Source organism: Pelecanus crispus, chromosome 15, assembly GCF_030463565.1.
Source record: "Pelecanus crispus isolate bPelCri1 chromosome 15, bPelCri1.pri, whole genome shotgun sequence".
Lineage (NCBI taxonomy): Eukaryota > Metazoa > Chordata > Aves > Pelecaniformes > Pelecanidae > Pelecanus > Pelecanus crispus.
In genome coordinates this window covers 2,454,349-2,481,363 of record NC_134657.1, presented here as the reverse complement: position 1 = coordinate 2,481,363, position 27,015 = coordinate 2,454,349, and the positions used below count along the sequence as shown (strand labels likewise).

At 60.5% G+C, this 27,015-nt stretch overlaps 2 protein-coding genes across 2 annotated transcripts; both read left to right on the top strand.

The window, feature by feature from the left end:
* The first annotated feature begins 219 nt into the window (after positions 1-219).
* On the top strand, positions 220-15,076 carry ATP13A2 (ATPase cation transporting 13A2). Its single transcript, XM_075721481.1, is given in 31 exon segments — positions 220-259; positions 5,299-5,372; positions 5,632-5,799; positions 6,175-6,233; positions 6,373-6,484; positions 6,592-6,671; positions 7,185-7,262; positions 7,513-7,582; positions 8,088-8,222; positions 8,460-8,526; positions 8,624-8,755; positions 8,937-9,104; positions 9,194-9,304; positions 9,417-9,463; positions 9,569-9,757; positions 9,840-10,046; positions 10,200-10,313; positions 10,463-10,619; positions 10,958-11,078; positions 11,301-11,425; positions 12,070-12,230; positions 12,370-12,531; positions 12,533-12,589; positions 12,653-12,799; positions 13,027-13,106; positions 13,326-13,478; positions 13,606-13,702; positions 13,845-14,068; positions 14,303-14,454; positions 14,540-14,712; positions 14,906-15,076. Coding segments are annotated over 31 exon segments (3,831 nt in total).
* Positions 15,077-23,539: 8,463 nt separating this feature from the next.
* On the top strand, positions 23,540-26,591 carry MFAP2 (microfibril associated protein 2). Its single transcript, XM_075721621.1, has 8 exons — positions 23,540-23,576; positions 24,732-24,818; positions 25,286-25,312; positions 25,401-25,487; positions 25,677-25,718; positions 25,924-26,011; positions 26,130-26,203; positions 26,488-26,591. The coding sequence occupies exons 1-8, from the start codon at positions 23,540-23,542 to the stop codon at positions 26,589-26,591; spliced, it is 546 nt and encodes a 181-aa protein (XP_075577736.1).
* The last annotated feature ends 424 nt before the right edge of the window (positions 26,592-27,015 follow it).

The window sequence follows — 27,015 nt, the reverse complement described above, 5'->3', positions numbered from 1 at the left end:
CTGACCCCCCTTGCATCCCTCGCACCCCCTTCGCCCGTCTTTTGCCGCAGCTCTGCAGCGTAGCAGCACTCGGGGGTTAAACCTCACCCCTTTTTTTTTTTTTTTTCCCCCTGCGCTTCTTAATTTACGGGCGCACAGGTTGAACGCCGCCAAGCCGAGAGGCTGGCTCGAGAGGCCGGAGGTGCTCTAATCCTGGCTTAACGCACCGAAACGCGGATGATGGGCTGCGAGGAGCACGGCCCCTCTCTCCCTAAGGGAGGTAGGAGCTCTCTATTTAACCAGAATTAATAAAAAAACACCGGGATTTGGATATAAACAATCTTTCCCCCCGCACACACACCTCGCCGGTGGTTGCCCAAGCGAGGATGCTCCCCGAAGCTGCCGGGCGCTTTCTCCAGCTCGACGGGTGGTTTTGGCGTACGCGGCGAGGTCTTGCAAAACCGGGTGCAGGAGGGGTTAAAGCGATGCCTGCCCGGGGTGGGGGAGAAACCCGCCTCGCCGAAAGGGTTTGACCCGTCGTTGCCTCAGCCGGCGGCGTCAGCGCGTGGCGAAGCAAGCGCTGACCGTGCTGCCGGCTTCCTCCCCGCCGCTGACCCTCCCCTGCAAATCCGAACCCAAACCGGTTTGGGGTGAACAGGGCTCCTTGCCTACAAGGACTTTATTTTCTCGCCCATCTCAAGGGTTTGATGCACGAGAGCGATTCCCCCGGGGTTACCGGCGGCGGTAGAGCCCGAATCCCTGCCTTCCACATCCCCACCTCCTATCGAGCCCCGAGCCCGTCTCAATCCTTTTGTTTCTTCCAGCCTTGGGGCGTTTTTCCGGCGGCACGTCGGGTGCTGCCCCGTCTGCGTAGGACCAGGCCGCCTGGTAAAACGCGTTCGCTCCGGCTGCGTGGCAGGCAGGGTGACGTGTTTCTGTCCGCTTGGCTCGTGCGGGCGAGTTGATGTTGGCTTTGATGGAAAGGGCGGGAGAACCGAGGCCATCTCATCTCAACCCATCGCTGGGTCTGGGCTTGCAGCCGGCCGTGACATCTCCCATCCCAACCAGAGCCTGAAGGCGGCTCTGAAAGATCCGCATGAGTTAAATCTTGTCCTGCGTGACCCAAACGCCACTTTCCTTTCCTTATCCCTCCTTCCTTCCTCTTGTCTCCTGATTTTTCCATTTCCCTGCCTCCAAGGGCCTGGATTGACCTTGCCAGCTCCATGAGAGCACCAGACCTTGCTGGCTGGAGCAGTAGCCTCTCTGGGTGGGCCTTGCTCTTCTTGCATGCAGCCTCTAGCCCGCACGTGTGGGTGGAGGGACGGACGGGAGACGATGGAGGGACGGACGGGAGATGATGCATGGATGGAATTGACATGATGGGAGGGACGGACGGGAGATGATGGAGGGACAGAATGGAGATGATGGGAGGGACGGACGGGAGATGATGGGAGGGACGGACGGGAGATGATGGAGGGACGGAATGGAGACGATGGAGGGACGGACGGGAGACGATGGAGGGACGGAATTGAGATGATGGAGGGACGGAATGGAGATGATGGAGGGACGGAATGGAGATGATGGAGGGACGGGCGGGAGATGATGGAGGGACGGGCGGGAGATGATGGGAGGGACGGACGGGAGATGATGGAGGGACGGACGGGAGATGATGGAGGGATGGACGGGAGATGATGGAGGGATGGAATGGAGATGATGGAGGGACGGACGGGAGACGATGGAGGGACGGACGGGAGATGATGCATGGATGGAATTGACATGATGGGAGGGACGGACGGGAGATGATGGGAGGGACGGACGGGAGATGATGGGAGGGATGGACGGGAGATGATGGAGGGACGGAATGGAGACGATGGAGGGACGGGCGGGAGATGATGGGAGGGACGGGCGGGAGATGATGGAGGGACGGAATGGAGACGATGGAGGGACGGACGGGAGACGATGGAGGGACGGACGGGAGATGATGCATGGATGGAATTGAGATGATGGAGGGACGGACGGGAGATGATGGAGGGACGGGCGGGAGATGATGGAGGGACGGGCGGGAGATGATGGAGGGACGGGCGGGAGATGATGGGAGGGACGGACGGGAGATGATGGAGGGACGGACGGGAGATGATGGAGGGATGGACGGGAGATGATGGAGGGACGGAATGGAGATGATGGAGGGACGGACGGGAGACGATGGAGGGACGGACAGGAGATGATGCATGGATGGAATTGACATGATGGGAGGGACGGACGGGAGACGATGGAGGGACGGACGGGAGACGATGGAGGGACGGACGGGAGACGATGGAGGGACGGACGGGAGACGATGGAGGGACGGACGGGAGACGATGGAGGGACGGACGGGAGACGATGGAGGGACGGAATGGAGATGATGGAGGGACGGAATGGAGATGATGGGAGGGACGGACGGACGGGAGATGATGGAGGGACGGACGGGAGATGATGGAGGGACGGAATGGAGATGATGGAGGGACGGAATTGAGATGATGGAGGGACGGATGGGAGATGATGGGAGGGACGGACGGGAGATGATGGAGGGACGGAATGGAGATGATGGACGGACGGGAGATGATGGGAGGGATGGAATGGAGATGATGGAGGGACGGACGGGAGATGATGGATGGATGGAATGGAGATGATGGAGGGAGGGAGGACGCTGCTCAGGAAGCCCTGAGCATCCAGCGGGGACCAGGAGGGCAGAGGGACATCTAAAAGTCCACTTTGTTTTGAGAAAGGTGCTTGTAACAGAGCTGTGGCGCAAAAGGAGCTTGTGAGAAGGTCCCAGAGACCTTCATGCGTCCGCTTTCGCGGTGTGTGTGCTGCTGGGGAGATGGGCTGCGTCTCGGGGCAGAATCTCGGGGCGAGGACCCGTTCGCAAACGGTCCCCAGCCGGGGCTGGGGCTGCTTGGCAGAGGGGCACTCAGTGCCACGAGGCGTGTGGGCTCGAGGTTTCCAGCTCCGCTTTCTGGTGCCAGAGGGCACGTCCTGCCCTGCTAGGACACGTGCTAGGTGTCAGGGCATCCCGAGCGCCTTTCTCCCCAATTTTCTCCCAAACCTCGACAGCAGGGACGCGCGGTAAGGTGCAAGACAGAGCACGGACTCGGAGCCAGGCAGCTGCGAGGACTTCAGGCGGCGTTTGGGCTGTGCAAACGCGGCGTCAGCAGGGAGCCGTAGCTCCCCTCTTCCCTTCGCAAGCCGGGCGGGTGCATTGCTGACCCCTCCCCGAGTTTGCAGCCGCTCCTGGCTGTTACCCCCGCTTTAATCCCCCTTTAGCAGCAGAGAGAGAAGCAAATCTCTTCCCAGGGCTCTCCAGAGGAGCTCAGGGGTAAAACCCCTCTACTTCGGGAGCCAGAGGAGGGACGGCCGGGTGCCCCCGTGCCGCCTTTGCCGACGAGGTGCGGCCACCGCGCCGGGATTCAAACTGGTAGCGCGGCTTCGCGGCGCTCTGCCCACCCCTCCGCCAGCGCCGGATGCTTCCCGGACACGTCTGCCGGCGGGCAGGTGATGACGGCAACGCCGATCCCAACCGGGGATGGCTCCGCTTGCGCAACTGGCGGGGTAAGGCGCGGTGAGTCAAGGCGAGAGCCCTTTCTCGCTCGCCGTGTTTTGGGGAGCAACCGGGATGGGAGCGGGAGGTGAGAAAAGCCACGGGGACGGGGTTGTGCAAGAGCCGCAGCTCTGCGGGACAAGAGCCGGTCGCGGCCGCGCTCGCGTGCTCCTCCGAATTTTTTTGCTGCTCCGAAAGATTTGCCGCTTGTAGGTTGAAGGAAGTCGCAATCGTTTTCTCGTTGCTAGCAGCAGAGTTCAGGCGCGGAGGTGGGCTGTGCTTCTTGCTACCCAGCCTGGTTCGGGGAGGTGCAGAAAGCAAATTGGGTCGCGTTCAGGTTGTTTGGATACTTACCCCCTCCTGCAAACCCTGCAGCGGCACTGGGGAAAAGCCTTTGTGCGAGGCACCCTCTCGCCCTCTCCTTTGTTCTGCTCTTTTGAGGGGCGGCACACGCTCCTCCTCGCCCTCCCGTGCCCGCTCCCAGCCTCCTTTAACCCGGAATCGATGCTTTTCGCAGGGTTTGGCGCTGGCAGCGGGGAGATCTGACGTCTCCCCTCCTCGCGGGCCCTTGGCGAGCTTCGCAGCCGTTCCATTTGGCTCCTGGGCGGGCTTTTGTTTTAATAAACCATCCCCGGGGCTCGTGTCCCCCCACCCCGCTTCCCCACCCCAAAACCTATCCCTTGAAGCGGCTGCGTTTTGGGAGCTGGCTACCCACGGGGTCGCTTGGGTGAGGTGGAGACCCCGGCCCCGGTGATCATCAAAAGCAGGGGCTGGTTTTCATTAATTGCTTTTGTCACCTGCAGACGTGCTTTGGGGTCAGACCGGGGAACAGCAGGAATCCAGCCGGGGTGGCTTTTCCGGCAGCGGACGGGTGCACGTGGAGGAGGGGTGCACGGGCTCCCGCCCAGCGTGTAAATCGTGTAAATCGTTAAGCCGGTCTGAGTGCCTGCCTGGAAACCTGAACCTGGCCCAGCCAGGAAATTATCTGCCAGGCTCGAGGGTAGCGCCTTGGGTCGGTATTTGCGCCTCTTATCTCCCCGCTTTAAGATCCTGGAGTTGGGGCGCCGCGGCTTGTGATCCGGCGTGGGTTTAGGGGATAAGTGGGTTCAACTTCGTGGGACGGAGGGTGACGATTAAAATCCTGCCTGGGATGATTACGCGATGCTTCCAGCGACCCCAGGCTGGGCACTGGGGTGCGGCAGAGAACGGTGGGAATCGGGGGTGCTGAGCCACGCTGGCCATCGCCAAAACGGGAAAAAGCAAATTTCCTAGCCACGTCCTCCGTGCAGGGGGGAACACAAGGAGCAAACAAGCATGAAAAGCGGCTGGGAGAGCTCTCCCTGTACTTGACCTGGCTCTGCACCAGCCCTGCTCCCTTCCCCCAGCTGCTGAGCCGCTGGTTTGGGGCCAGCTTTTCTCCCCGGGCTCCTTTGGCGTCGTTCGCGTGACCGTCATGTGCCGTGGGAGGGTGACCGGGCAGTGCTGGGGTGCCCCGTGGGTGCCCCGTGCCCGCAGCACCCCCCTGCACCGCGGAGGTGGCCCCGAGCAGCTCTGCCGGGAGCCGGGGCCGGTGGCAGAGGGGACACCGAGTCCGGCTGCCGTCTGGGACTGATCCGGGGACGTCGTCGCTGCAGCCGGGAGCCCCTCACCATGCCATCTCCTAAATAACCCCTCAGATCAGCTCCCCTTATTTTTTTTTTTTTTTTTTTTTTTTGTCCCCACCTCATTCTTTGACTTTGCAGACAGCAGCAGGCTGCTGGAGAACCAGGGGCCGGGGTACGGGACGCTGCAGCGAGACGCCGATAAAGCCCTCATGGTAGGTGCGAGGGCTTCGCCGCGGGGAGGGAGGCACGCTCGGGAAGGGTTGGCACAAAAAAACCCGCACATTTTCTGCAGCGCCGGCACAAGACGGTGGTTTTCCAGCCCCAAAGCTACTTGATTGTCACCTACCTGGTGTTAAATCACGCCAGGAGGCTTAGGGCTTTGATCCATTTAGGATTTAGATGCTTGGTAATTACAATTTCAGTTTATTTCATGAATAAGCATCCGCGTAAAGGTGACCTCCTTTCTTCCAGGAGGTCACGGGCTACCAGACCAAGACGTGGCGGGTGGCCCTGTGCCACGCGTGCTCCGTGCTGACGGCAGGGCTGCTCCTCGTCCTCTTCCACTGGAAGCCGAGCCTGGAGGTGCAGGCGAAGTGCAAGCCCTGCGCCCTGGGCCAGGCCGACTGGGTCATCATCAGAGTAAGTCCCCGGAGGGGTCCAGGGAACCCAGGGATCTGAGCTTGGGCTCTGCCACCAGCTTCCCAGAAGGGCCCTGGGCACGTTCCTTGCTGCTTGTCACCCTCCCTAACTGCGCTGGACATCTTTGCATCGAGCAACCTGCTACCCCAGAGCCAAATTATTCCAGGAATAATTATTATTCCTGGAATAATTTTGCGCTTTCCCCTTCCCTAGCAGCCAGCCTGGTTTTGCCTTTCTCTCTATCGTCCCTGAAACCCAGCCGTCATCTGGGATGGATGGCCGGGGACTCCCTACGCTGTCCCTGTTGGAAGGAGCAGGGGGGAGACGCGGGGAGCTCCCAATTTCCCTCTGCTCAGACCCGCGCTTGTGTTGCAGGACCGATTCGGACAGTGCTTCACCACCCGCGTGCGCACGGAGGCGCTGGGCGAGGGCAGGTGAGCTGGGCTGACGTCCCCGCGGCGATGCCGGCGGGCAGGGGCTCGCCCGTGCTTTTGGCTTCGCGGGAGGGGGGGGCATTCGCAGCGACGCTGGCGGATGAGGAGGAATTGATGCTTGGTTTTGCACCCCGAGCAGCCTGGAGCATCACCCCGGGGCCAGGCTGGAGGACCAGAGGACCAGCATCGCCATCGGCATGTCGGATGAGGAGGAGAGCCGGGACACCATCCGGCTGCATGAGAAAGAAGAGGTAACGCTGGCGACCCTTCCCACCTCCACCCCGTAAATCCTCTCCCGTGGCATGGGCTGCCCTCGTGTCCCGCTAACACCTTATTTTTCCCATCCTGCTCCGCTCAGAAGAACGTCTTGCGGTACTATCTCTTCGAGGGCATGCGCTACATCTGGATCGAACGGCAGCAGGCGTACTGCAAAGTCAGGTATTTCTCTGACCCCGCCCTGCCACGGCAAACTTCCCTGCATCTCCCTGCCGCTTTCCTTGGCCCTTCAGCCCCCTCAAAATGGTCCTGACCCGGCTGGAAGTCACAGAACCGCGCTGGAGCTTTTCTCCGCGCTGCAAAGCCTTTGGAGACCATCCCTGGGGCGCTGGGCCGGGGCAAGCCGCGCTGCCTCTCCCCCCAGCTCGTTGACGTTGCCCGTCTTTGTGGGCAGAGGAAACCGGGCAAAGTCGTTTGGCAGCTGCCCGGTGCTGGATGGTCCCCACTGCGCTGTGCCGCTCACGGCTCTTCGAACTGTGCCCCTTTTGTTCCTGCTCCTTGGCGCCCGTGAGCTGCGGCGGATGCCGAGGAACAAGATTCTCTCCCTTTCCCAAAGCGTTTTTTTTCTTTTTTTTTTGTCACCAAAGACTTGGACGTGGTGTTTGTTCTGCCAGGCCAGGCTCCTGCTGATTTTGACTCTGTTTCTCTGTTTTTCTTTCCCCTCGGGCTTGCCAGCGTCTTGGATGAAGGCTGGACCTGCGCAGATCTCCACCTCTCCCAGGCTGGGCTCAACCAGCAAGACCAGAACACCAGGTAGGGATCCTGCAGCTTCATGGGACACCTGGGGAGCGTGGAAGAGGCTTTTCCAGGGACTAGCAAATTCTGGAGCATGGGTTTTTTCGTTGCACCCAGACCTCAAAAGAGAGCGTTGCTGGTTGTGCTGGATTGCCCTGGCTTAGCTTCTCCGCGTAACCGGGCTCCCGTGAGGGTCCCTCCCGTTGGAAATGCAGCTTTTCCCTAGCATGCATTTGCTTCCCCCTTGCTTTTTCTCTCCCCTTTGCAGAAGGAAGATCTACGGACCGAACCTCATCGAAGTCCCGGTCAAGTCCTACGTGAGGCTGTTGGTGGAGGAGGTGTGCATCTACGGGCCGTGCTTCAAAAGACCGAGCTGTCTGTCCTGGTTTCGGCTGGGATAGCGGCTGCGTGGTGCTGAGTTGCTGGCTGGGGCTAAACCACGACACTGTCCCAGGGCGGATCCTTCCCCTGCTCTGTGCCCCTCGCTGCACGTGCTTTGTGGGCCCTTCCTCTCTGGTGGGAAGGAGAGGACTTTAGGAGAAGCAGCTTGGGCAGAGCTGATGCAGCTGTGGAGGGGATCTGTACTGCCTCTTAGCTCAGACAGGAGCGTCCCCAGATAGTTGCAGAGGTGGCTGAGCATCCTCGGCAGTCCCGACCGTAAGCAAAGCTGGGGAGGATGGAGGGTTTGCGAGAAGCCAGCTTGTCCATCCCCAGCCCCAGGGAAGGGCCAGCTTCTCCCTGCATGAGCAGTTGTCATCAAGGAGCCTGGAAGTCTCACGATGGGCTGGAGGAAGCTCTCCCCCGCCGCCCCAAAACCTGCTCTCTCTCTTTGTTCCCCTCCAGGTTCTCAATCCCTTCTACATCTTCCAAGTGTTCAGCATTGTGCTGTGGATCTCCGACGCCTATTACTACTATGCGGCCTGCATCTTCTTCATCTCTACCATCTCCTTAGGGCTGTCCCTCTACGAGACAAGGAAGGTTGGTGGTGGGCTTATTTGGGCCGAGCAGCTCTAGTGGAATTAGCCCATTTTCTGATGCTCTTTGACCTCTGTGCTGATGCTGAACTCCCTCTGAGCCCAGCTGGGTGAAGACAACCCATATTCCCACAGCGGGGCAGGTTTCCTTGTCCTTCGTCTGCAGTCCCGAGCCTTTGAGACCTGTTTTGTGGGTGCTTTGCTGTGCTTTTTGAGCTGCTAACTGCTCCCTCCCTTGCAGCAAAGCATCACACTGCAAAAGATGGCCAAGATGTCGGTCGGTGTCCGAGTCCATCGCCCCAACGGAGGTGAGCGTGATGCCCGCGATGAGCGAGGGCTCCAGGCACGAACCACTCGGGACGGTGCCGGGATGACGTGTCTGAGCACGGCCGCGCTTTTTTCCAGAGGAGATGGTGGTGAGCTCCGTGGACCTGGTGCCGGGCGACTGCATCAGCCTCCCCACGGACGGGATTCTGGTCCCTTGCGATGCCGCGCTGCTGACGGGCGAGTGCATGGTCAACGAGAGCATGCTGACGGGTGAGAGCCCCGGCACCCAGTGGGCTGCACGCCTCCGCCGCCCCGGCTTTCGCTGAGGATTTTGGGGGAGAGGACGAGCCTTGTATCTCGGTGGCCCTCCGGCAGCCCCTTCCCATCCAGGCTGGTTGGATCCTGACCGCCCAGGGTGATAAACCTCCCTCCGTGATGTTCCTCACCGCAGGGGAGAGCGTGCCGGTGATGAAAACCCCTCTCCCGGCTGGCAGCCAGGCAGCTGGCACCATCTATTCCCCCAAGGAGCACAGGCGGCACACGTTGTTCTGCGGGACGCAGGTCATCCAAGCCAAGTCCTACGTGGGCGGAGAAGTGCTGGCCGTGGTGACCCGCACAGGTAACAGCATTGAGGGGATAACCAGGACTAAGCCACGTCCTTCGGAGCGGTGACTTCGCACGTGCTTACCTCCTGCCCCTCTCCCGCAGGGTTTTGCACGGCCAAAGGGGATCTCATCAGCTCCATCCTCTACCCCAAACCTGTGAGCTTCAAGTTCTACAAGGATGCCATGAAGTTTGTCCTGTTCCTCTCCATCCTGGGTACGTCTGAGCATGGAGCCGTGGCCAGGAGCAGCCAAACTCCTCTTAAATGGTTGAACCCGCCCTTCGTCCGCTTTCCTTTGTAACCGAGCCCGTTCTCCCTCCCGCACAGCTTTTATCGGCACGCTGTACAGCATCCTCATCTTGGTTAAAAACCAGGTAGGGTTGTTGGAGCTGGTGAGTCCTCGAGCGCAGGCTGGCGCTGCGGGTGGAGACGGGTGAGGGCTGTCGGGATGCCCACCCCTCTTCCTCCTCGCCTGCCAGGTCCCCGTGGAGCAAATCATCTTCCGTGCCCTCGACCTCGTCACCATCATCGTGCCCCCAGCTCTCCCGGCTGCGATGACGGTAGGCACCATCTACGCCCAGAACAGGCTGAAGAAACGGGGCATCTTCTGCATCAGCCCTCCCCGCATCAACCTCTGCGGGAAGATCCGCCTGGTTTGCTTTGACAAGGTGAGTCTCGGGCAGCGCTGTGGGACGGCGGTTTCCAGCTCGGGGGGGGGGCTGCTCTGGACCCACCACGCTCTCCCCGCAGACGGGAACCCTGACGGAGGAAGGTTTGGATGTCTGGGGGGTGGTCCCGCTGGAGAACAACCACTTCATGCCCATCGTCCACGAGCCCCGCTGCCTGCCCGCCGGTCCCTTGCTCTACTCCCTGGCCGCCTGCCACACCGTCTCGCTGCTGCGGGCGCAGCCGATCGGGGACCCCGTGGACCTCAAGATGATGGAGTCCACCGGCTGGGTAAGACGTGGGCGAAGTTGCATATCTGTAAAGAGGGAGGTGGCGCACGTCTTGCTCTGGTTTTTAAAACCCTCTGTAGGCTGCTGTGGGGTGGATGGGGCTTGGGGCTCGCAAGGCGGGGCTTTGCCGTCTCAGCATCTGCCTTGGTTTCAGTGCCTGGAGATGATGGAGGAGGAGGAAGGTGAGCTGCCCGCCTTCCAGCAGTTTGGGACGAAGGTCTTGGCTGTGATGCAACCGCCGCCCGAGGAAGAACAGCCGCGAGACAGGGTAGGTCCCGTGGAGCAGAGTGGCTCAGGTTCCCCGAGTCACTGGGTCCGCACCCCCGAAGGGCGGTCGTGCTTCACAGCCCCTGGAGAGGTTGCACCTCCCGGAGCAGTTCCTGCCCGGCCCTGCCACCCGCTCCCTCTCCTCCACAGAAGCACCGGTCACCCGTGGGGATCCTCCGGCGTTTCCCCTTCTCCTCCCTCTTGCAGAGGATGAGCGTCCTGGTGAAGCTGCCCGGCGAAGCCTCAGCCCACGCCTACGTCAAGGGTGCACCGGAGATGGTGGCCAGCCTTTGCGGGAAGGAAACAGGTACGCGCTGGGCGAGGGTGGTTCCCCATCACTCCCCAGCTGAGAAGCAGCCGGTCCTGCTGCTCCGTCGCCTGCCTGCATCCCTGCAGCTCATCCCCACAGGGAATTATCTTCGGTGATGCCGCAGGGCAGTTCCCAGAGGCGCAGGGCTTTGGATTAGCTCCAGCCATGTGCGGGGGGAAGAAAATAGGAGCCAGAAGACAGGGAAGGGGGTTGGAGTGTGGATGAGCATCCAAAGTCCTTTGGGAGCTCAAGCCCTGGCTCCCCTTGCCAGCTCTACGCAGCCCAGGTTCATTCAGGATCTGTCTTGTCCTTGTTTTTCCTCTCGCGGCTGGTAGTGCCTGTGGATTTCTCCCAGATGCTGCAACACTACACCACGGATGGTTTCCGCGTCTTGGGTCTGGCTTGCAAACCCCTGAGCACAGTGACCACCTTCGAGGAGGCCCTGCAGCTCCCCAGGTTGGTGCCAACAACTTTTTTCTCCATTTAGATCCTGTTGCCTGTGAGCGCTTCATAGGATGCTTTGCTGCCCTGCAGCCTCCCCCATCCTAGCAGCCTGCAAGGAATTAAACCCCAGCCCATGCTAAAGCAATTACTGGCTGCCCCCCAGATGGATTTTTAGCTGTTTATACGGATTGATCCGCTCTGCCTTGTGTTGAAGGTGGTGTTGTATCCCACCAGGGACGCCGTGGAGAGCAGCCTGACCTTCCTGGGGTTCCTCGTCATGAAAAACGTCCTCAAGCCGGAGTCTGCGCCCGTGATTCGCCTCCTGAGGAACGCCAACATCCGCCCCGTCATGGTGACAGGTGACCCTGCGGAGGGGAACGGGGACGCCGGGCACGGGGAAGAGATGGGACACGGACGACCCTTGGTGTTGTGCGAGGGGTGAAGGGTTTCTCCAGCAGAAATCGGTGGCCTGAAGCAGCTGGGAGGCGCGGCAGGGACTCCTGGACCCTGTTTTTGTGCATCCCCGCTACTTGTTTGCATTGCCTTGCTGGTGGGCTCGCGGCAGGCAGGGCGTGGAAGGGTGCGGGCTGCCTTTTTGTGGATGCAGCTTGAACCCGCAGGCCTGGGGTGGGCGGCTTAAACAGCAGAACTGCTCACGGCTTCACCGCTGATCACGTAAATGTCGATATCTGGTGAGCACCCCGAATTGCACAGCTAACGGGGGGGACGTAGGAGTCGCCTTCGGGCGTTCTGCAGCAAGGCAAGCAGCGCTGCCGGGGTTTCAAGCCGCTGCCTTTCTTTGGGGTAGGGCGGAAAGGAGGTTTTGGAGCTCTTCCCCAAAACATGGGGAAACAAAGGGACTCCCAACGCGGCTGTGGTGGTTGGGAGAGGGGATGGGCAGGTTTGAGCTGCTCTCCTGGGCTTGCAGCCGTGCGAGACCCTGCCAGCGCCGGCTAGCAAACGCCGCTCGCGCTTGCTCAGCCTCGCCGCCTCTTTCTGCTAGGAGACAACATGCTGACGGCCGTGAACGTGGCCAAGAGCTGCCACATGGTGGAGCTGAAAGAGCGGGTGATCTTCGTCAACGCCTCCCCGCCCAGCCACGACAAACCCGCCGCTCTGAAATTCATCCTCGACGAGCACTCCCAGGGCGAAGAGCAGCCGGAGGTGAGTCCCGAGGCGACGTTTCAGGGGGTTTCGGAAAGCCCAAACTGCCCAGTCACCGTGCAGGACTCTCTTTCCCAGCGTCGTTACCCTTAGAGGCAATTAGGGGTGCGATTCTGCCCGTATTAAATGCCTCCTTTAGGAGAAGATAACCCGCTCCTGTTTCTCCCTGGGAGCATGTCAGGCTGGAGCTGATGCTCCAAACACCCTCGTCGGATGCAGCCAGCACCGTGCTGCTCAGGTCCTGCTCCAGGCTTGGCATGAAGAGCTCGGTCACACAAGTTTTTTACCCAAAATACCATCATTTTGTATGCCTGAAGTTGAGGTTTAAGGGAAGCTGCTTTACCTCCTGCTCCATCTGGGTTGAGGATGCCGGTTCAGACCGTTGCCCGGGGGCTCAGCAGGGATTTGAGCGCAAGCCGAAGCCCCGCTGCAGAAAAAGGAGCTGTTTTCCTTGGCAGGATCTGCACCCGCGGGACGGCTGCTTCCTCCAGCCGCAGCCCTGCCACTTCGCGCTGAACGGCAAATCCTTCGCCGTGGTCTGCGAGCACTTCGCCGACCTGCTGCCGAAGGTGAGTCCGACGGCGGGGAATCCTCCGGCAAGGTTGACCTCGCCGGGGTTTTGAGCTGCAGCCTCGCAGCTCCAAAACAAAATGCCCTGAGGGATTGGTTTTTTTTGCCGGTGCAAGATGCCCTTTGCCCTGCTGAGCTGGCAAAGCTCAAAATAACCCGGCTCCTCCTGGGTGCGCGGGGATGCGGGGTGCTGCGATATGAACACGGAGCCTTCCCTTCTTTGCAGATCCTCATCCGAGCCACTGTGTTCGCCCGCATGTCGCCTGACCAGAAGACTAAGCTGGTGTGCAGCCTGCAAGAGCTCAAGTAAGCCCCTCCGGCCCCGGGGGACAGAGGACAGAGGAGGGCAAGGGCTTAGTCCTCTGCCCCGAGACATCTCTCGAGTGCCGGAGCAGTTGGCAGCTGCGAAATCGCATCCCGCCCTCTCCCACATGCGGGGTTATCCTAAATACGGGGGTGCAACCTTGAACACCCAGGGTTTTCCCCCCGTCCTGTCGTGAACCGTCGCATCCCTTCTCGCCGCAGCTACTGCGTGGGGATGTGTGGGGACGGCGCCAATGACTGCGGGGCTCTGAAGGCAGCCGACGTGGGCATCTCGCTGTCGGAGGCGGAGGCGTCGGTGGCCTCGCCGTTCACCTCCCGCGTGGCCAACATCGAGTGTGTGCCCACCGTCATCCGGTGAGCCGGCGGGAGCCGCGCGGTGGGGGGTAAAAACCAAGGCGGGGGTCTCCTGCGTGCCTCTGTCCCCTCTTTGGGACAACTCCTGAAAAGCGTGTGGTGGGTGAAAATCTCTTTCTCTCTGCAGAGAGGGCAGGTGCTCGCTGGTCACCTCCTTCGGCGTCTTTAAGTACATGGCCCTGTACAGCCTGGTGCAGTTCGTGTCCGTCCTGCTGCTCTACACGGTGAGTCCTGCGGTGGCCCGAATGCCTGCGACGCTCAGGGATGCCTTCGGGTCACCTTGTCACGGCTGGGTTTTAACCCGTCGCCTTTCCTAGCCCCTCCCTGGGTCCTTGCCGCTGAGAGCGGGCGGTTTCTCCTTCCCAGATCAACACCAACCTGAGTGACTTCCAGTTCCTCTTCTTCGACCTGATCATCACCACCGCCGTGGCGGTGCTGATGGGTCGGACCGGTCCTGCCCAGGAGCTGGGAGTGGAGCGTCCCCAAGGGGCGTTGATCAGCGTCCTGGTGCTGGGCAGCCTGCTCCTCCAGACAGCTCTGCTCATCACCGTGCAAGTCCTCAGCTACTTCATCACCACCTCGCAGAGCTGGTAAGGGACCCGGCTTCGTGTGGGTTTAGCGATGAGCACGGCGCAGAGGATTGCAGCGAAGCCCAAGCGCTTGGCCTTGGTTTTGGCCAAGGCCGGCTGGCATCAAGGATGCGTCCAGCCAGCCTTGCAGTGAACGGCTCCCATGTGCTCACGGAGTGCAAGGGCTCGGCGTTTAGACCCTCTCCTCGCCTCTCGCTTTGCCTGACCCCCTGCTTTCTCCCCTGCCCGGCTCAGGTACGTGCCGCTGAACAGCACGGTGATGGCTCCCCAAAACCTGCCCAACTACGAGAACACGGTCCTCTTCTGTGTCACGGGCTTCCAGTACCTCATCCTGGCCGTCGCCATGTCCAAGGGGTACCCGTTTCGGGAGCCGCTCTACACCAACGGTGAGGGTGATGCCGGCCACGTGGATGTGAAGAGAGACATCAAACCTTCATCCTCCTCCTCAACCCTCTTCCTTCTCGCCCTCAGTGCTCTTCTTGGTAGTCCTCGTCGTCCTTTTTGGCCTCATGGTATGGTTGACCCTCTACCCCCTGGGCTTCCCCAAAACCCTGCTGAAGCTGCAGGGCATCGACGACTTGAATTTCAAGCTGCTGCTGCTGGGGATCGCCACCCTCAACTTCTTCGCCGCCTTCGTGCTAGAGGTAGGTCAGCCCAGGGTGGGCATTGGGCGCATGAGGGATGCGTGTCGTCCTCTTGGGTCTATCCAAGCAACAACCCCTTTTTTCCAGGAGCCGTGGGCACGGAGGGAGCAGGGCTCGCCTTGGCATCAGCTCTGCCCTCTCCTCGGGGTCCACAGCCTCCCCAAAACCCTTTCTCCCCCCGTCTTTGCTGCAGACTGCCCTGGACCACGGCTTGCTCAGCTGCCTCCGCAAGCTGCGTCGAAAGAAGGCATCCAAGAAGCTTTTCAAGAGGCTGGAGAAGGAGCTGAGCCAGCAGCAGCCATCCTGGCCGCCTCTTAACGAACCGCTCTTCGCTACTCCCAGGTTGTCCATCGCTGTGAGATAGCACGCGTCGGGCTTCCCTCCTGCCCGCTCTGCAGGCAAGCGCTGCCTGCCCAGCCCTTGGATGCTGTCATTTATTTATTTAACCCGGTAAATCGAGGGACGCGGCGGGCAGGATCCCGCGGGGAGACCCTCGGCATCGCAGCTGTGAATCCACACGCACCGGTCCCGCAGAAGAGGAGATGCTGGAGAAGCAAACTGGGGGAGAAGGTCCAGAAGAAGAGGAGAAATTGTCCAGCTCGGCTCTTCCTCCAGGACCTCTCCCGCTCCCGTGCTGGCCCTGGACCCGTCTCCCTGCGCTGGGCACCGGTGCCCTTTAGCAGGGGGACACCCGCCTCCCTTTTCCTCTCCTGGCTGGTCAAAACCACCACGAAGAGGATCCCTGATCTTCTCCTGGCGAGGGCACCCACCCCAGCCTCGCGTCTCTGCTCACTGTGAAAAAAAAAAAACCCCTTCGCCTCCCCCCGCGACCGCCCTAGATGTGTAGGAACTGTTTACAAACCGCCCCGTCCCCGGCTTGCCAAGGATGCTGCTCAATCCCCGACGCCCAGGGAGCAGCCACGGGCACCCTCTCCGCTTGCGATGCTCCTGCAAGAGCACTCCTGCTTTCAGACGGGACCTTTGTAGCATTAAAAAAAAAACCACCCCGAATCCTCTTTATTTTTTAACTCTACTCCAGTGCACCGAGGTGTAAGTGCAGTCGGGAGAATGACGTACTGCTTTCGGTTTCCGTATGGTGCTGTCGTGAGCGTTGTCTAATAAATTAACACTATTTTCTTGATGGCTTGCTTGTGCTGCCTGGCGTGGATGGACTGCGTGGGGCAGGACGGCATCGACGGCGCGGGTGAGTATCGGATGGAGTAGGGGAGCAGGTGAAAGAGGTTTTCGGGTCGCCTCATTCTCCATCTGGGTTGGAAGATGCTCTCCTCGATGCCTGAAAGCAGAGAGTGAATCCAGGGACGGCACCGCTGGGATTTCAGCTGTCCAAACCGAACATCAGCGAGTAAATAACCCCTGAGCCTGTTTCCAGCTGGAGTTTCCTAGAAAATAAGAATAATTGCTGGAAAAACCTAGGTGTCCTCGCCAAGACTGCAAAACCTCGCTCCTTCAGCGGAGGAAGAGCCAGTAGATGGAGATGCCGCATCCCGAAAAGGGAAGAGCCGATCCCTGGGGAGGGGGATGCGCTGGCTCCATTGCCCTCCAAGGGGTTTTTTCGGCCGCCTCCGAGCCTGGCTCTTGGATCGCAGGCTGGTTCTTGCGGGGACTCGCCTGCACGGAAAGTCTAAACCCCTCCGAGCGCCAGCGGCGCCTCTCTGCCCTCCGGGAGCTGGGGATTAGATCAGGAAATGAGGCACAAGCAGAGGTAAGAGGTTTCCTGAAATCCTAGCCAAGGCTTGAGTTATTAAACCAGGCTTCCTGAGCTTAAAAAAAAAAAAAAACCCACACAAAACCTGTGGAGATTTTTTTGCCTGTGCTTGGCAATTTTAAAAGCAGAAGAGAGCTGGGTGTGAGGGACCCGTTTGCACCTTGGTTTCGGCCCCTGTGTTTTCCTTGGCTGGTTTTTGCAGGGTGTTCCCGGCCTCAGGGGGGTTTGCAAAGTCCATTTAATTATTAACAGGCAGCTCCTGCCCTTGGCTAGAGGTTAGCAGGGCTGGGGACAAGGACGGTGCTGGATTTCGGGGCAGGCAGAAGCTTTATGGGAGCAGCTGTAGATGCGTTTGGAGTCATTTGGATGGTTTTATCCATCCTCCAGACTGGAAAACCAGGCTTGATACGAGACGGGAGCACCTTAAAAACCCCTCTGCTTCTCCTCCCAGTCTGAAATGGTGTTTTCTCCTGGTTTTCAGAGCGGTCAGACTCCCTCCTGGCTGCAAAAACGCTCATACCTCGGCACAACTGGCTTGGTGCAATGGGTGCAATTTCACCCATGGGTGAAAAATCTCCGCTGTCTCCCCGTTGCTCATCCCCATCCCCGTGCATGCCGCTCGCCGTCTCCGGAGAGCTTCTCCCTCCATCCCAGCCCTCCAGCACCCTCCGTTCGCTCCGTTGCTGGTTCTGAACGTGCCTAAAATTTGCAGGTTTTTATCCCCCAGCGCCGGGCTCGGTGTCGCTGCCAGGCTCGGGGGCTTTAGGGGAGCATCCCCAGCCTCGCCGGGATGCAGCCGGCATCCCGCGTCCTCCGGAAAGCCGCCAGCGAGCTGGGGAAAAGAGGGCCCCACGGTCAGCAATGCTGGGTCCGCTGCCGTGCAGGGGCTGCAGATCTGCTCCGGCACCCTCAGCCTGGGTGGGAAAAAAGGGGAAAAAATTTTTTTTTTTTTTGTCCCACTCCATCCTGGGATAAAGCTTTAAATCTGCCGTGGGGTCGCAGCGTCCTGGCTGCTCGGGGTGGGGGCAGACCGAGCGCCGATGCCAAGCTTGGAGCCAGCATCCCAAATTGTAGGGGTTCGTCTGAGATCACGGAGCAATGCCCCGACATCCGCCTTTCACCTCGCCCCCCAGCACCCCGCCGAAAGCGCGCTGGCGTGCCCAGCGCTGCGCAAAATCCTCCTCTCCCCGCGCTTTTACAATCAATTTAAAATTCATCCGGCTGGGGGAAGGAAAAAAAAAAAAAGAAACAAAACACCATAGCCCTGACGACCATTGATATGCGCTTATCGATTTTTTTTTTTAATTTATTATAATTTTTTCCCCCTAGCAGGCAGCAATTTGGGAGGAGGAAGGGGCCGGCTCAGGTGTGGCATTAGGACCCAGCGGAGCCCCCATGCTGGAGGTAGGAGTGTGGGGTTTTTTTAACTCTCATTTTGGAGTTTTGGGAAGCAGAGAGAAGAGACCAAGGCGGTGGGCAAGGGCAGGACCAGCACTAACACCCAGAGCGGTAAGGACCGGGGCACAGAGACCCCTCCCCAGCCCACCCCCCTGCATCAGGCAGGGCTGTTGGGGACCCCCCAGCAGCGGATGGGGCTGAACCCCACCTTTGGGGCTTTGCAAAGTTGCTTTAAAAACTCCACCGGTTGCGGCAGGCGAGCTCTCCAAAGCTGTTTTCAACCTTTGAAGCTCATAAAAATAAAACCCCACTTTTTTTTTTTTTTTTTTTTTTTTGGGGGGTGCCAAAGAGCCAGCGGCCGCGGAGGGGGGACCCCATCTTTGCAGCCTGACAGCTCTTGTACTAGATTTTTAACCACTTCAAAAAGTCTAAAAATACCCTAACGTCTGAAGGAAGCCCTATATATGTATATTATTTTTTCCACCCTGGAAAGAGACCGTAGAAACGGGCTGGTTTAATATTTCTATTTCTTTCCCCCCCCGCCCTGCGGGGGGACGGGACCCCAATGCAAATGCGATGTGTGAAAATGGGGGTGGGGGAAAGAAGTTTGGGTTTGGGGGTTTTTTGGGTGGGTGATTTGGTTTTTTTTTTTTTTAACCTTTGGTCGGGGGCCAGAAAAAATTTGAATCCTTTCATATTGCCTTTGTTCTCCCACTCTCTGGCAACTGGAGAGCTTAAAAAAAAAAAAAAAAGAAAAAAAAAAAAGAAAAAAAAAAGAAAAGAAAGGAAAAAGGGAAAAAAAAAAAAAGCTGGGGGAGGGGGGAAAGGCTGGGGGAAGGTGGGGTTTAGCAGAATGAAAGGGAGAGACTGTGGTGTTCTTTCTTCGGGGTTGATTGTTCCCAGATGTGCAGTTGCAAAAACATCTGGCGCGGTCGGAGTGGCCGGACCCCTGCGCGGCGGGGAGAGGAGCTGGGCAGGGGGGGACCCCCGCTCCCTCCCGGGGCACCCCAGCGGCTGGCTTCGGCGGTGGGGAAAGCCAAGGGTGGGGAGGGAGGAGGAGGAGGAGGAGGAGGAGGGTGGAGGTGGCCCCGTGGCCCCTCTTCGCACACCTCGGGATTACGGGAGATGTCGCGGCCGCCCTCGGCATCGCTCCCGCCTGGGTTTGGAGGTGGCGGCGGGCGCTTCGGGGTCCTCCGGCGGGAGGAGAAGATGTTGGCATCGCCGGCGGGGGAAGACGTGACCCGTCTGTCCCCGTTCCGCGGCCAAATCCCGCCGGCTCGGTCCAAGATCTCCGAGTCTGGGGAAAACTCAGGGGGAATTAGACCTTGAGAGAAGCCTTGGGCGTTTCGCTGATGGCTTTGGGGCAAAAAACGGGCTGGCAGGGCCAGTTAGTCCCGAGCCGTGTGGCCGTGTCCTTGGGATCGCTGGAGCGATGGGAGGACGGCTCGGATCGCTGGAGCGATGGGAGGAAGGCTCGGGATGCCGCGGGAGGTGGGCGCCCACCTGGCCCCAAGCTGTCCTGGGTGGGATACGAGCGCCGGGACAGGGTGATTCGGGGACGCGGGACACCGGCGCCGGCATCCCGCGGGATCCCGGCATGCGGAGAACCGGCAAAGGTCGGGATGGGCATCTACAGCCCCTTTCTGCCGCCTGAAGGTAGCCCCCGAGCCCCCCCGGCCCCCGTGGCAGCCCTGTCCTGGCCGGGACCCAGCCGCTCGCCCCAAGCCAAGCTCTGCCAGCAGCGCTGAGGCTCAGTGAAGCCCCCGGCCCCCCGCCGCACGTTGATCTCGCTCATCCCTGCGCAATCCCTTTTATCCCAGGACGCGCAGCCTCGCTTGAACCCGGGTCTGGGCTTTCCTTTGCCGTGGGAAGCAGATGGGGCTTGCAGGGCCCCGGGTGCCACCGAGGTGCAGCCGTGGGTCGGTGATGGAGTGCTGCTGGGTGCTTCGTTTGGCACCGCCAAGCTCTGGCTGTCGGCTGAGCTTGGTTTTCTGATCCCGGCTCAGGTAGGGACCAACTTTCTGGCTTTCCCAAAGCTGGGAAGAGTCTGGAAGTCAGTTGCCAACATCTGCAGGACCTGCGAGCCTGCGGATGGAGAGGGATGTGGTGCCTAGAAGACACAGCTATGGTGGTGGTGCAAGGGCATGATGGCTTAGGAGGTGCTACGCTTTGGTGGTGGTGAGGAGATGGTGGCTAGAAGGTGCTACTCTTTGGTGATGGTGAGACAGTGGCTAGAAGGTGCTACGCTTTTGTGATCTTGAGGATGTGGTGGCTAGAAGGTGCTACGCTTTGGTGATGGTGACGACATGGTGGCTAGAAGGTGCTATGCCTTGGTGATGGTGAGGGCATGATGGCTAGAAGGTGCTATGCCTTGGTGATGGTGAGGACATGGTGACTAGAAGGTGCTATGCCTTGGTGATGGTGAGGAGAAGGTGAGGAGGTGACTAGAAGGTGCTACGCCTTGGTGATGGTGAGGAGAAGGTGAGGAGGTGACTAGAAGGTGCTACGCCTTGGTGATGGTGAGGACATGATGGCTAGAAGGTGCTATGCCTTGGTGATGGTGAGGGCATGATGGCTAGAAGGTGCTACGCCTTGGTGATGGTGAGGACATGATGGCTAGAAGGTGCTACGCCTTGGTGATGGTGAGGACATGATGGCTAGAAGGTGCTACGCCTTGGTGATGGTGAGGGCATGATGGCTAGAAGGTGCTACGCCTTGGTGATGGTGAGGGCATGATGGCTAGAAGGTGCTATGCCTTGGTGATGGTGAGGACATGATGGCTAGAAGGTGCTATGCCTTGGTGATGGTGAGGGCATGATGGCTAGAAGGTGCTATGCCTTGGTGATGGTGAGGGCATGATGGCTAGAAGGTGCTATGCCTTGGTGATGGTGAGGGCATGATGGCTAGAAGGTGCTATGCCTTGGTGATGTTGAGGACATGGTCACTAGAAGGTGCTATGCCTTGGTGATGGTGAGGGCATGGTCACTAGAAGGTGCTACGCCTTGGTGATGGTGAGGGCATGATGGCTAGAAGGTGCTATGCCTTGGTGATGGTGAGGAGAAGGTGAGGAGGTGACTAGAAGGTGCTACGCCTTGGTGATGGTGAGGACATGATGGCTAGAAGGTGCTACGCCTTGGTGATGGTGAGGAGAAGGTGACTAGAAGGTGCTACGCTTTGGTGATGGTGATGACATGGTGACTAGAAGGTGCTATGCCTTGGTGATGGTGAGGAGAAGGTGGCTAGAAGGTGCTACGCCTTGGTGCGATGGTGCAGGATGTGGTGGCTCCAAGGTGCTACGCTTTGGTGATGGTGCAGGACGTGGTCCCTGGCAGGCGCTACGCTTTGGTGCTCTTGAGGACATGGCGGCTGGAAGGTGCCACGCTCTGGGGACGGTGCAGGCCATGGCAGCTGGAAGGTGCCACGCTCTGGGGACGGTGCAGACCATGGCAGATGGAAGGTGCCACGCTCTGGGGACGGTGCAGACCATGGCAGATGGAAGGTGCCACGCTCTGGGGACGGTGCAGACCATGGCAGATGGAAGGTGCCACGCTCTGGGGACGGTGCAGGCAATGGCAGATGGAAGGTGCCACGCTCTGGGGACGGTGCAGACCGTGGCAGATGGAAGGTGCCACGCTCTGGGGACGGTGCAGGCCATGGCAGCTGGAAGGTGCCACGCTCTGGGGACGGTGCAGGCCATGGCAGATGGAAGGTGCCACGCTCTGGGGACGGTGCAGGCCATGGCAGATGGAAGGTGCCACGCTCTGGGGACGGTGCAGGCAATGGCAGATGGAAGGTGCCACGCTCTGGGGACGGTGCAGACCATGGCAGATGGAAGGTGCCACGCTCTGGGGACGGTGCAGGCCATGGCGGCTGGAAGGTGCCACGCTCTGGGGACGGTGCAGACCATGGCAGATGGAAGGTGCCACGCTCTGGGGACGGTGCAGGCCATGGCAGATGGAAGGTGCCACGCTCTGGGGACGGTGCAGACCGTGGCAGATGGAAGGTGCCACGCTCTGGGGACGGTGCAGACCGTGGCAGATGGAAGGTGCCACGCTCTGGGGACGGTGCAGACCGTGGCAGCTGGAAGGTGCCACGCTCTGGGGACGGTGCAGGCCATGGCAGCTGGAAGGTGCCACGCTCTGGGGACGGTGCAGGCCATGGCAGCTGGAAGGTGCCACGCTCTGGGGACGGTGCAGGCCATGGCAGCTGGAAGGTGCCACGCTCTGGGGACGGTGCAGGCCATGGCGGCTGGAAGGTGCCACGCTCTGGGGACGGTGCAGGCCATGGCGGCTGGAAGGTGCCACGCTCTGGGGACGGTGCAGGCCATGGCGGCTGGAAGGTGCCACGCTCTGGGGACGGTGCAGGCCATGGCAGATGGAAGGTGCCACGCTCTGGGGACGGTGCAGGTCATGGCGGCTGGAAGGTGCCACGCTCTGGGGACAGTGCAGGTCATGGCGGCTGGAAGGTGCCACGCTCTGGGGACGGTGCAGGCCATGGCAGATGGAAGGTGCCACGCTCTGGGGACGGTGCAGGCCATGGCGGCTGGAAGGTGCCACGCTCTGGGGACGGTGCAGGCCATGGCAGATGGAAGGTGCCACGCTCTGGGGACGGTGCAGGCCATGGCGGCTGGAAGGTGCCACGCTCTGTGCCTCAGTTTCCCCCGCTCCAGCAGCAGAGCCGGGGGTGCCAGGAGGGATCCTCCATCCCGGCGGCATCTCGGCGTGCCGGGAATACGCCGACGTGCTTTATCCCCAACAGCCAGATGTGTTCGGTTGGATTCCGAAGGAGTTTTTGGGGGAGAATTTCTCTCTTTTTTTCTTTTTTTCCTTCCCATTTTCCCCCCGGAGCTGCTTTGGGACGAGGGGGAAGGGCAGCCGGCGTCCCTGCCAGCCCGCGCCGGGGAAGGGGCCCGGCGCACCGGCGGCACAGCCGGCCTTGGCCCGTGTCCCCGCCGGGGAAGGCAGACGCTCGACATGCAAATCGCCGCTTGGAAAGCGCCGGAGAGCCGCGAGCGCCCAAGGCTGCCAAACTCCAGCGCCGGCGCGGGATTTTTTTTTTTTTTTTTTTTTTTCTTGAAAGCGGTTTTTCCCTCCCCAAATCTCCACATCCCCTTGGATTTAGGGGATGCCTGAGCAAACGCAGCGTCCCCCGCCGGCGGGGACCCCCAGAATAAACCCTTTTGCCAAGGAGCGGGGCTGAAACCCCCGGGAAAGAAGCCCCAAACCTCCGGCTCGTGGGTCTGTTATCGCCGGGGGGGTCCAGCTGTCCCCCCCAGGGCAGTGATTCAGACATCCCGGCATTTCTCATCTCCCGGCATTTCTCATCCTGCCACGGGATATTTCAGGGCTTGGTCCTTGCAATTCCCCCCGGGAGCGTGCGGTCGGGGCGGGAAGCCCAGCCTGCCTTTTTGGGGGAAGTTTCATGATTTTTTTTTAGGGTTTGGGGTTTGTTTTTTGGGGGGTTGGTGGTTTTGGGTTTTTTTTTTTTTTTTCCCAGCCAGCCCCTGGGGGCATCTCAGGCAGAGATGCGAGGGGCATCATGCGGCGGGGGGCAGAGAGGGGCCGCTGGGTGGGGAACCGAGGATTTCGGGGGTCCGCATCCCCCCTCCCCGCCTCCGCTGACCCCTCTGTGTTTCCCTCTGCCCCATCCAGACTCCTCCGGCTGCATCCCGGCCCGCGCTGCTCCTCCGTCGCTGCTGTCAGGATGAGAGCGGTGGGGCTCTTCTTGCTGTGTCTGCCAGGTGAGTGCCCCTCCCCGGGGGTCCCCGAGGCGAGCTGACGCCCCGTCAAACCCCAAAAGCCGGCCGCCGCCCCCGCTGACGCTCGGGTGCCTGCACCCACCTGGGGCAGACCACCTCATCGCCTGTTACACCCCAAAATTAACCCGAACCCCCAGCGGAGGCTCGTATTTAGGCTGGGGCTGGCTCGAGGTTTGGGGGGGCACGGAGGGTGCGAGGGGTCTGGCACCAAGCGAGTCCCTCCCGCTTCGGGGGCATCGAGGTGGCACCATGGGGTGGCATAAAATGGGCACCTCGGGAGCGGGCTGACATCCAGAAAAATTATATTTGCAACCCCCCGGGGGGGCTGGCAAAGGCGGGATGGAAACGAGGAGGGAGGCGACGAAGCCGGGAGCCTGGAGCCAGGAAAACTTTGGGCGAAACCAGCTTGGCACAAAGGCCAGCGAGCAGATGGAAAACATTAAGCAGGCGAGGCCGAGGGAGCCCCGGAGAAGGCAGGGGCAGCGCGGGGGGTAGCGGGCAGGAAAGATAATCCTTTCCCGGCATCGTTCCCGGCGGAGCTTTCCTCACGGATGCTGCCCCTCGCAAGGATGCGGCGGCTGGACGGAGCGCGGGGCATCGCGGCGTGTCCCGGGGATGGGTCCTTGCCGTGCCCCGGGGGTGGGGGGAGACCTGATCCGCCCCCCCCGAAGCGTCCTGCCTGCGTGATCCCGCCGGCTCATGCGGTTTGAATCCCAGTTTCCCCCCCGGATCCGTGGCGGGATTAGCTCGCAGGGCGTCTGCGAGGGGTGCAGGGGGTGCTCTGGTCCCCCGGCGCATCGGGAGCATCGCTGGGGCCAGCTGGATGCTTCTGCGGGTGGGGTTGTGGTACCCGGCTGCTGCAAGGCATCGGGATCACCCGGGATCATCGCCGGCTGCACCCGGATAACGTAGGAATGCCGGGCTGGTGCTGGTCCGCCGTCGGCGAGCATCCCGCTCTCCTCTCCCTGCTCTTCTCCGGGCGTCGTGCCCCTGCTTGAGGACAGCTCGGGGACGATATTTTGGGGGACGATGTGAAGCTGGGGAGGTGGAGGCAGAGCAGGGACCCCCGAATCCCCGGAATGGGGGCGGCCGAGCCCCTTGGGGTGATGCCTCTGCCCTCGCCTGTCTCCCCAGCAGCGCTCCTGGTCCAGGGACAGTACAGCAGGTTTGAAGGCATCACCTACCCCGAGCCGGTGCAATATTCCCAGTACGACCAGCAATCAGGTTAGAGCACCCTGAACTGGGAGAGCCTTTGCCCACCTCTCTCCCTCCTCTTTTTCCTGTCTTTTTTTTTTTTTTTTTTTTTTTGGCTTTCTCTGGCCAAATACGCGTCAGTCTGACGCCTCGTTCCGCTCCGATACTCGTCGCTCCATCCTTTTCCTCCTACCCCTTAAATTTCCAACCTCCTCCTAACACCTTCCCGTCTCCCCCCTTATACACGTGCCTCTCCTTCCCCCTTCCTCGCGCTGCCAATTATTTATTAAGCCTTTATTAAGCTTAAAAAAAAAAAAAATCCCTGGTGGGATGTTGCGCAGGTTCATTCCTGAGGAGGCTGGAGGGTGCGTTCCCATCGCTCAGCCCCGGCTGCAGCGTTTTGGGAGCTCGTTGCCGAGCCCCGGCCCCGATAGGGCTGTGTTTGATCCCTAAAACGCATCCTCAGCCTCCGCTCTGTTTTCTGTTTTATTCCCCAGAAATTCAGGATTACTACGACTATCACGGTAAGCGCTTCCCCTGCGGGATGCCGGGATGGGGCGGGGGAGAGGGGCAGGGTTTTGGGCTGTGCCCGCACCGTCTCTCTCCTCGCAGATGTCACCCCCCGTGCCCCCGAGGAGCAGTTTCGGTACCAGTCCCAGCAGCAATCCCAGCAGGAAATCGTCCCGGCCCCGACCCCAGGTGGGTGGCAGCCGCCGGCCCCCTCCCCACCCCGGGGCTGGGGGTCCCCGTCCTTCCCCTGCACCCTCCGCCCAGCCGTGCTCCCCGTGCAGCGTCACGGGCGCCAGCCTAAGGATGCTCCGGCCCTAAAACCCGGGGAAGGGGCAGCGGGATGCTTTTGCTCCCCCCCTAAATTTCCTCTCCCCGCAGCTGCTGCCCCCGAGACCGAGCCCACGGAGCCAGGACCCCTCGGTGAGTGCTCGTCCCCGGGGCGGGGGGGTTCATCCTCCCTTTTAGCCCGGCTGGGGTGAGGATGCGCCGGCGTCCTCGCACCCGCAGCGAAAATGCGGGTGGGTGGCGGGGAAGGCGTCGAGCGGGGTGCCAAGCCCATCCCCGGGCGTCAGGCCTCCCGGCACGCGTTTCCCGGACCCCCGGCCGACACCTTTTCTCCTCGCAGACTGCCGGGAGGAGCAGTACCCCTGCACCAGGCTCTACTCCGTGCACAAGCCCTGCAAGCAGTGCCTGAACGAGATCTGCTTCTACAGGCGAGCGCGGGGCGGGGGGAGCTTCCCCGAACCCCCCCCCCCCCATGTTTTGGGGGAGCCCCTCTGCTTTTGCAGCTAACCCCCTCCCCATCTTTTTTCACCCCGCTCCCACATCCAGCCTCCGCCGGGTTTACGTGATCAACAAGGAGATCTGCGTCCGCACCGTGTGCGCCCACGAAGAGCTGCTGCGAGGTAAGGGGCGGGGGGGGGGTGCACCCCAAATTGGGGTTGTCCCCATCCGAGTCACCCCTTTTCCCACGCTGGGGGTGGAAAAAAAAAAAATCCCAGCCACCAAAGAAAGTTGCTCCGGCATCGCTATGCAACCAGGAGAGCAAACTGGGATCCATTTTGGGGGGGCTCCTTGCAGCATCATCCCGTCCCCATGGGCTGGGGGGGGGTCCCTCGCTGCTTTTCTCCCTGTTTTTCCAACATCCGCGGATATTTTGTTTTTTTTTTCCTTTCCCGCTATCCCGCAGCCGATCTCTGCCGCGACAAGTTTTCCAAGTGCGGGGTGATGGCCACCAGCGGGCTCTGCCAAACCGTGGTCGCATCCTGCGCCCGCAGCTGCGGCGGGTGCTGAGCCAGAGGGGACCCCCCTTCGTCGGCCGCATCCCGGGATCCCAACCCCTTCCCGTCCTCCTCTCCCGGGTACCCGTCCCGCTCCCGGATCCTCACCGTGGTGCTAAAGAAACCGTGCATGAAAGAGCATAAAAAAAAAAAAAGGTCCATTTTTTTGTGCACATAATTAAAAAAAAAAAAAGGGGGGGGATTATTTTTATTACTTTCTTTATTATATTGTACAGGGGGAGCGGTGCGAGCCCCCGCCGCCCCGTTTTCTACGTAGAGTATCCAAGAGATAAAGTGTAAGGATCGCTGCGGCTCCCGACTCGTTTTTTTGGGGGGGTTTCCGATTTTGGGGGGGGGGGATTCTGATTTTTTGGGAGGGATTCTGATTTTTTTTGGGGGGGGGTTCTGACTTTCGGGGGGGGTTCCAAGTTGGTTTT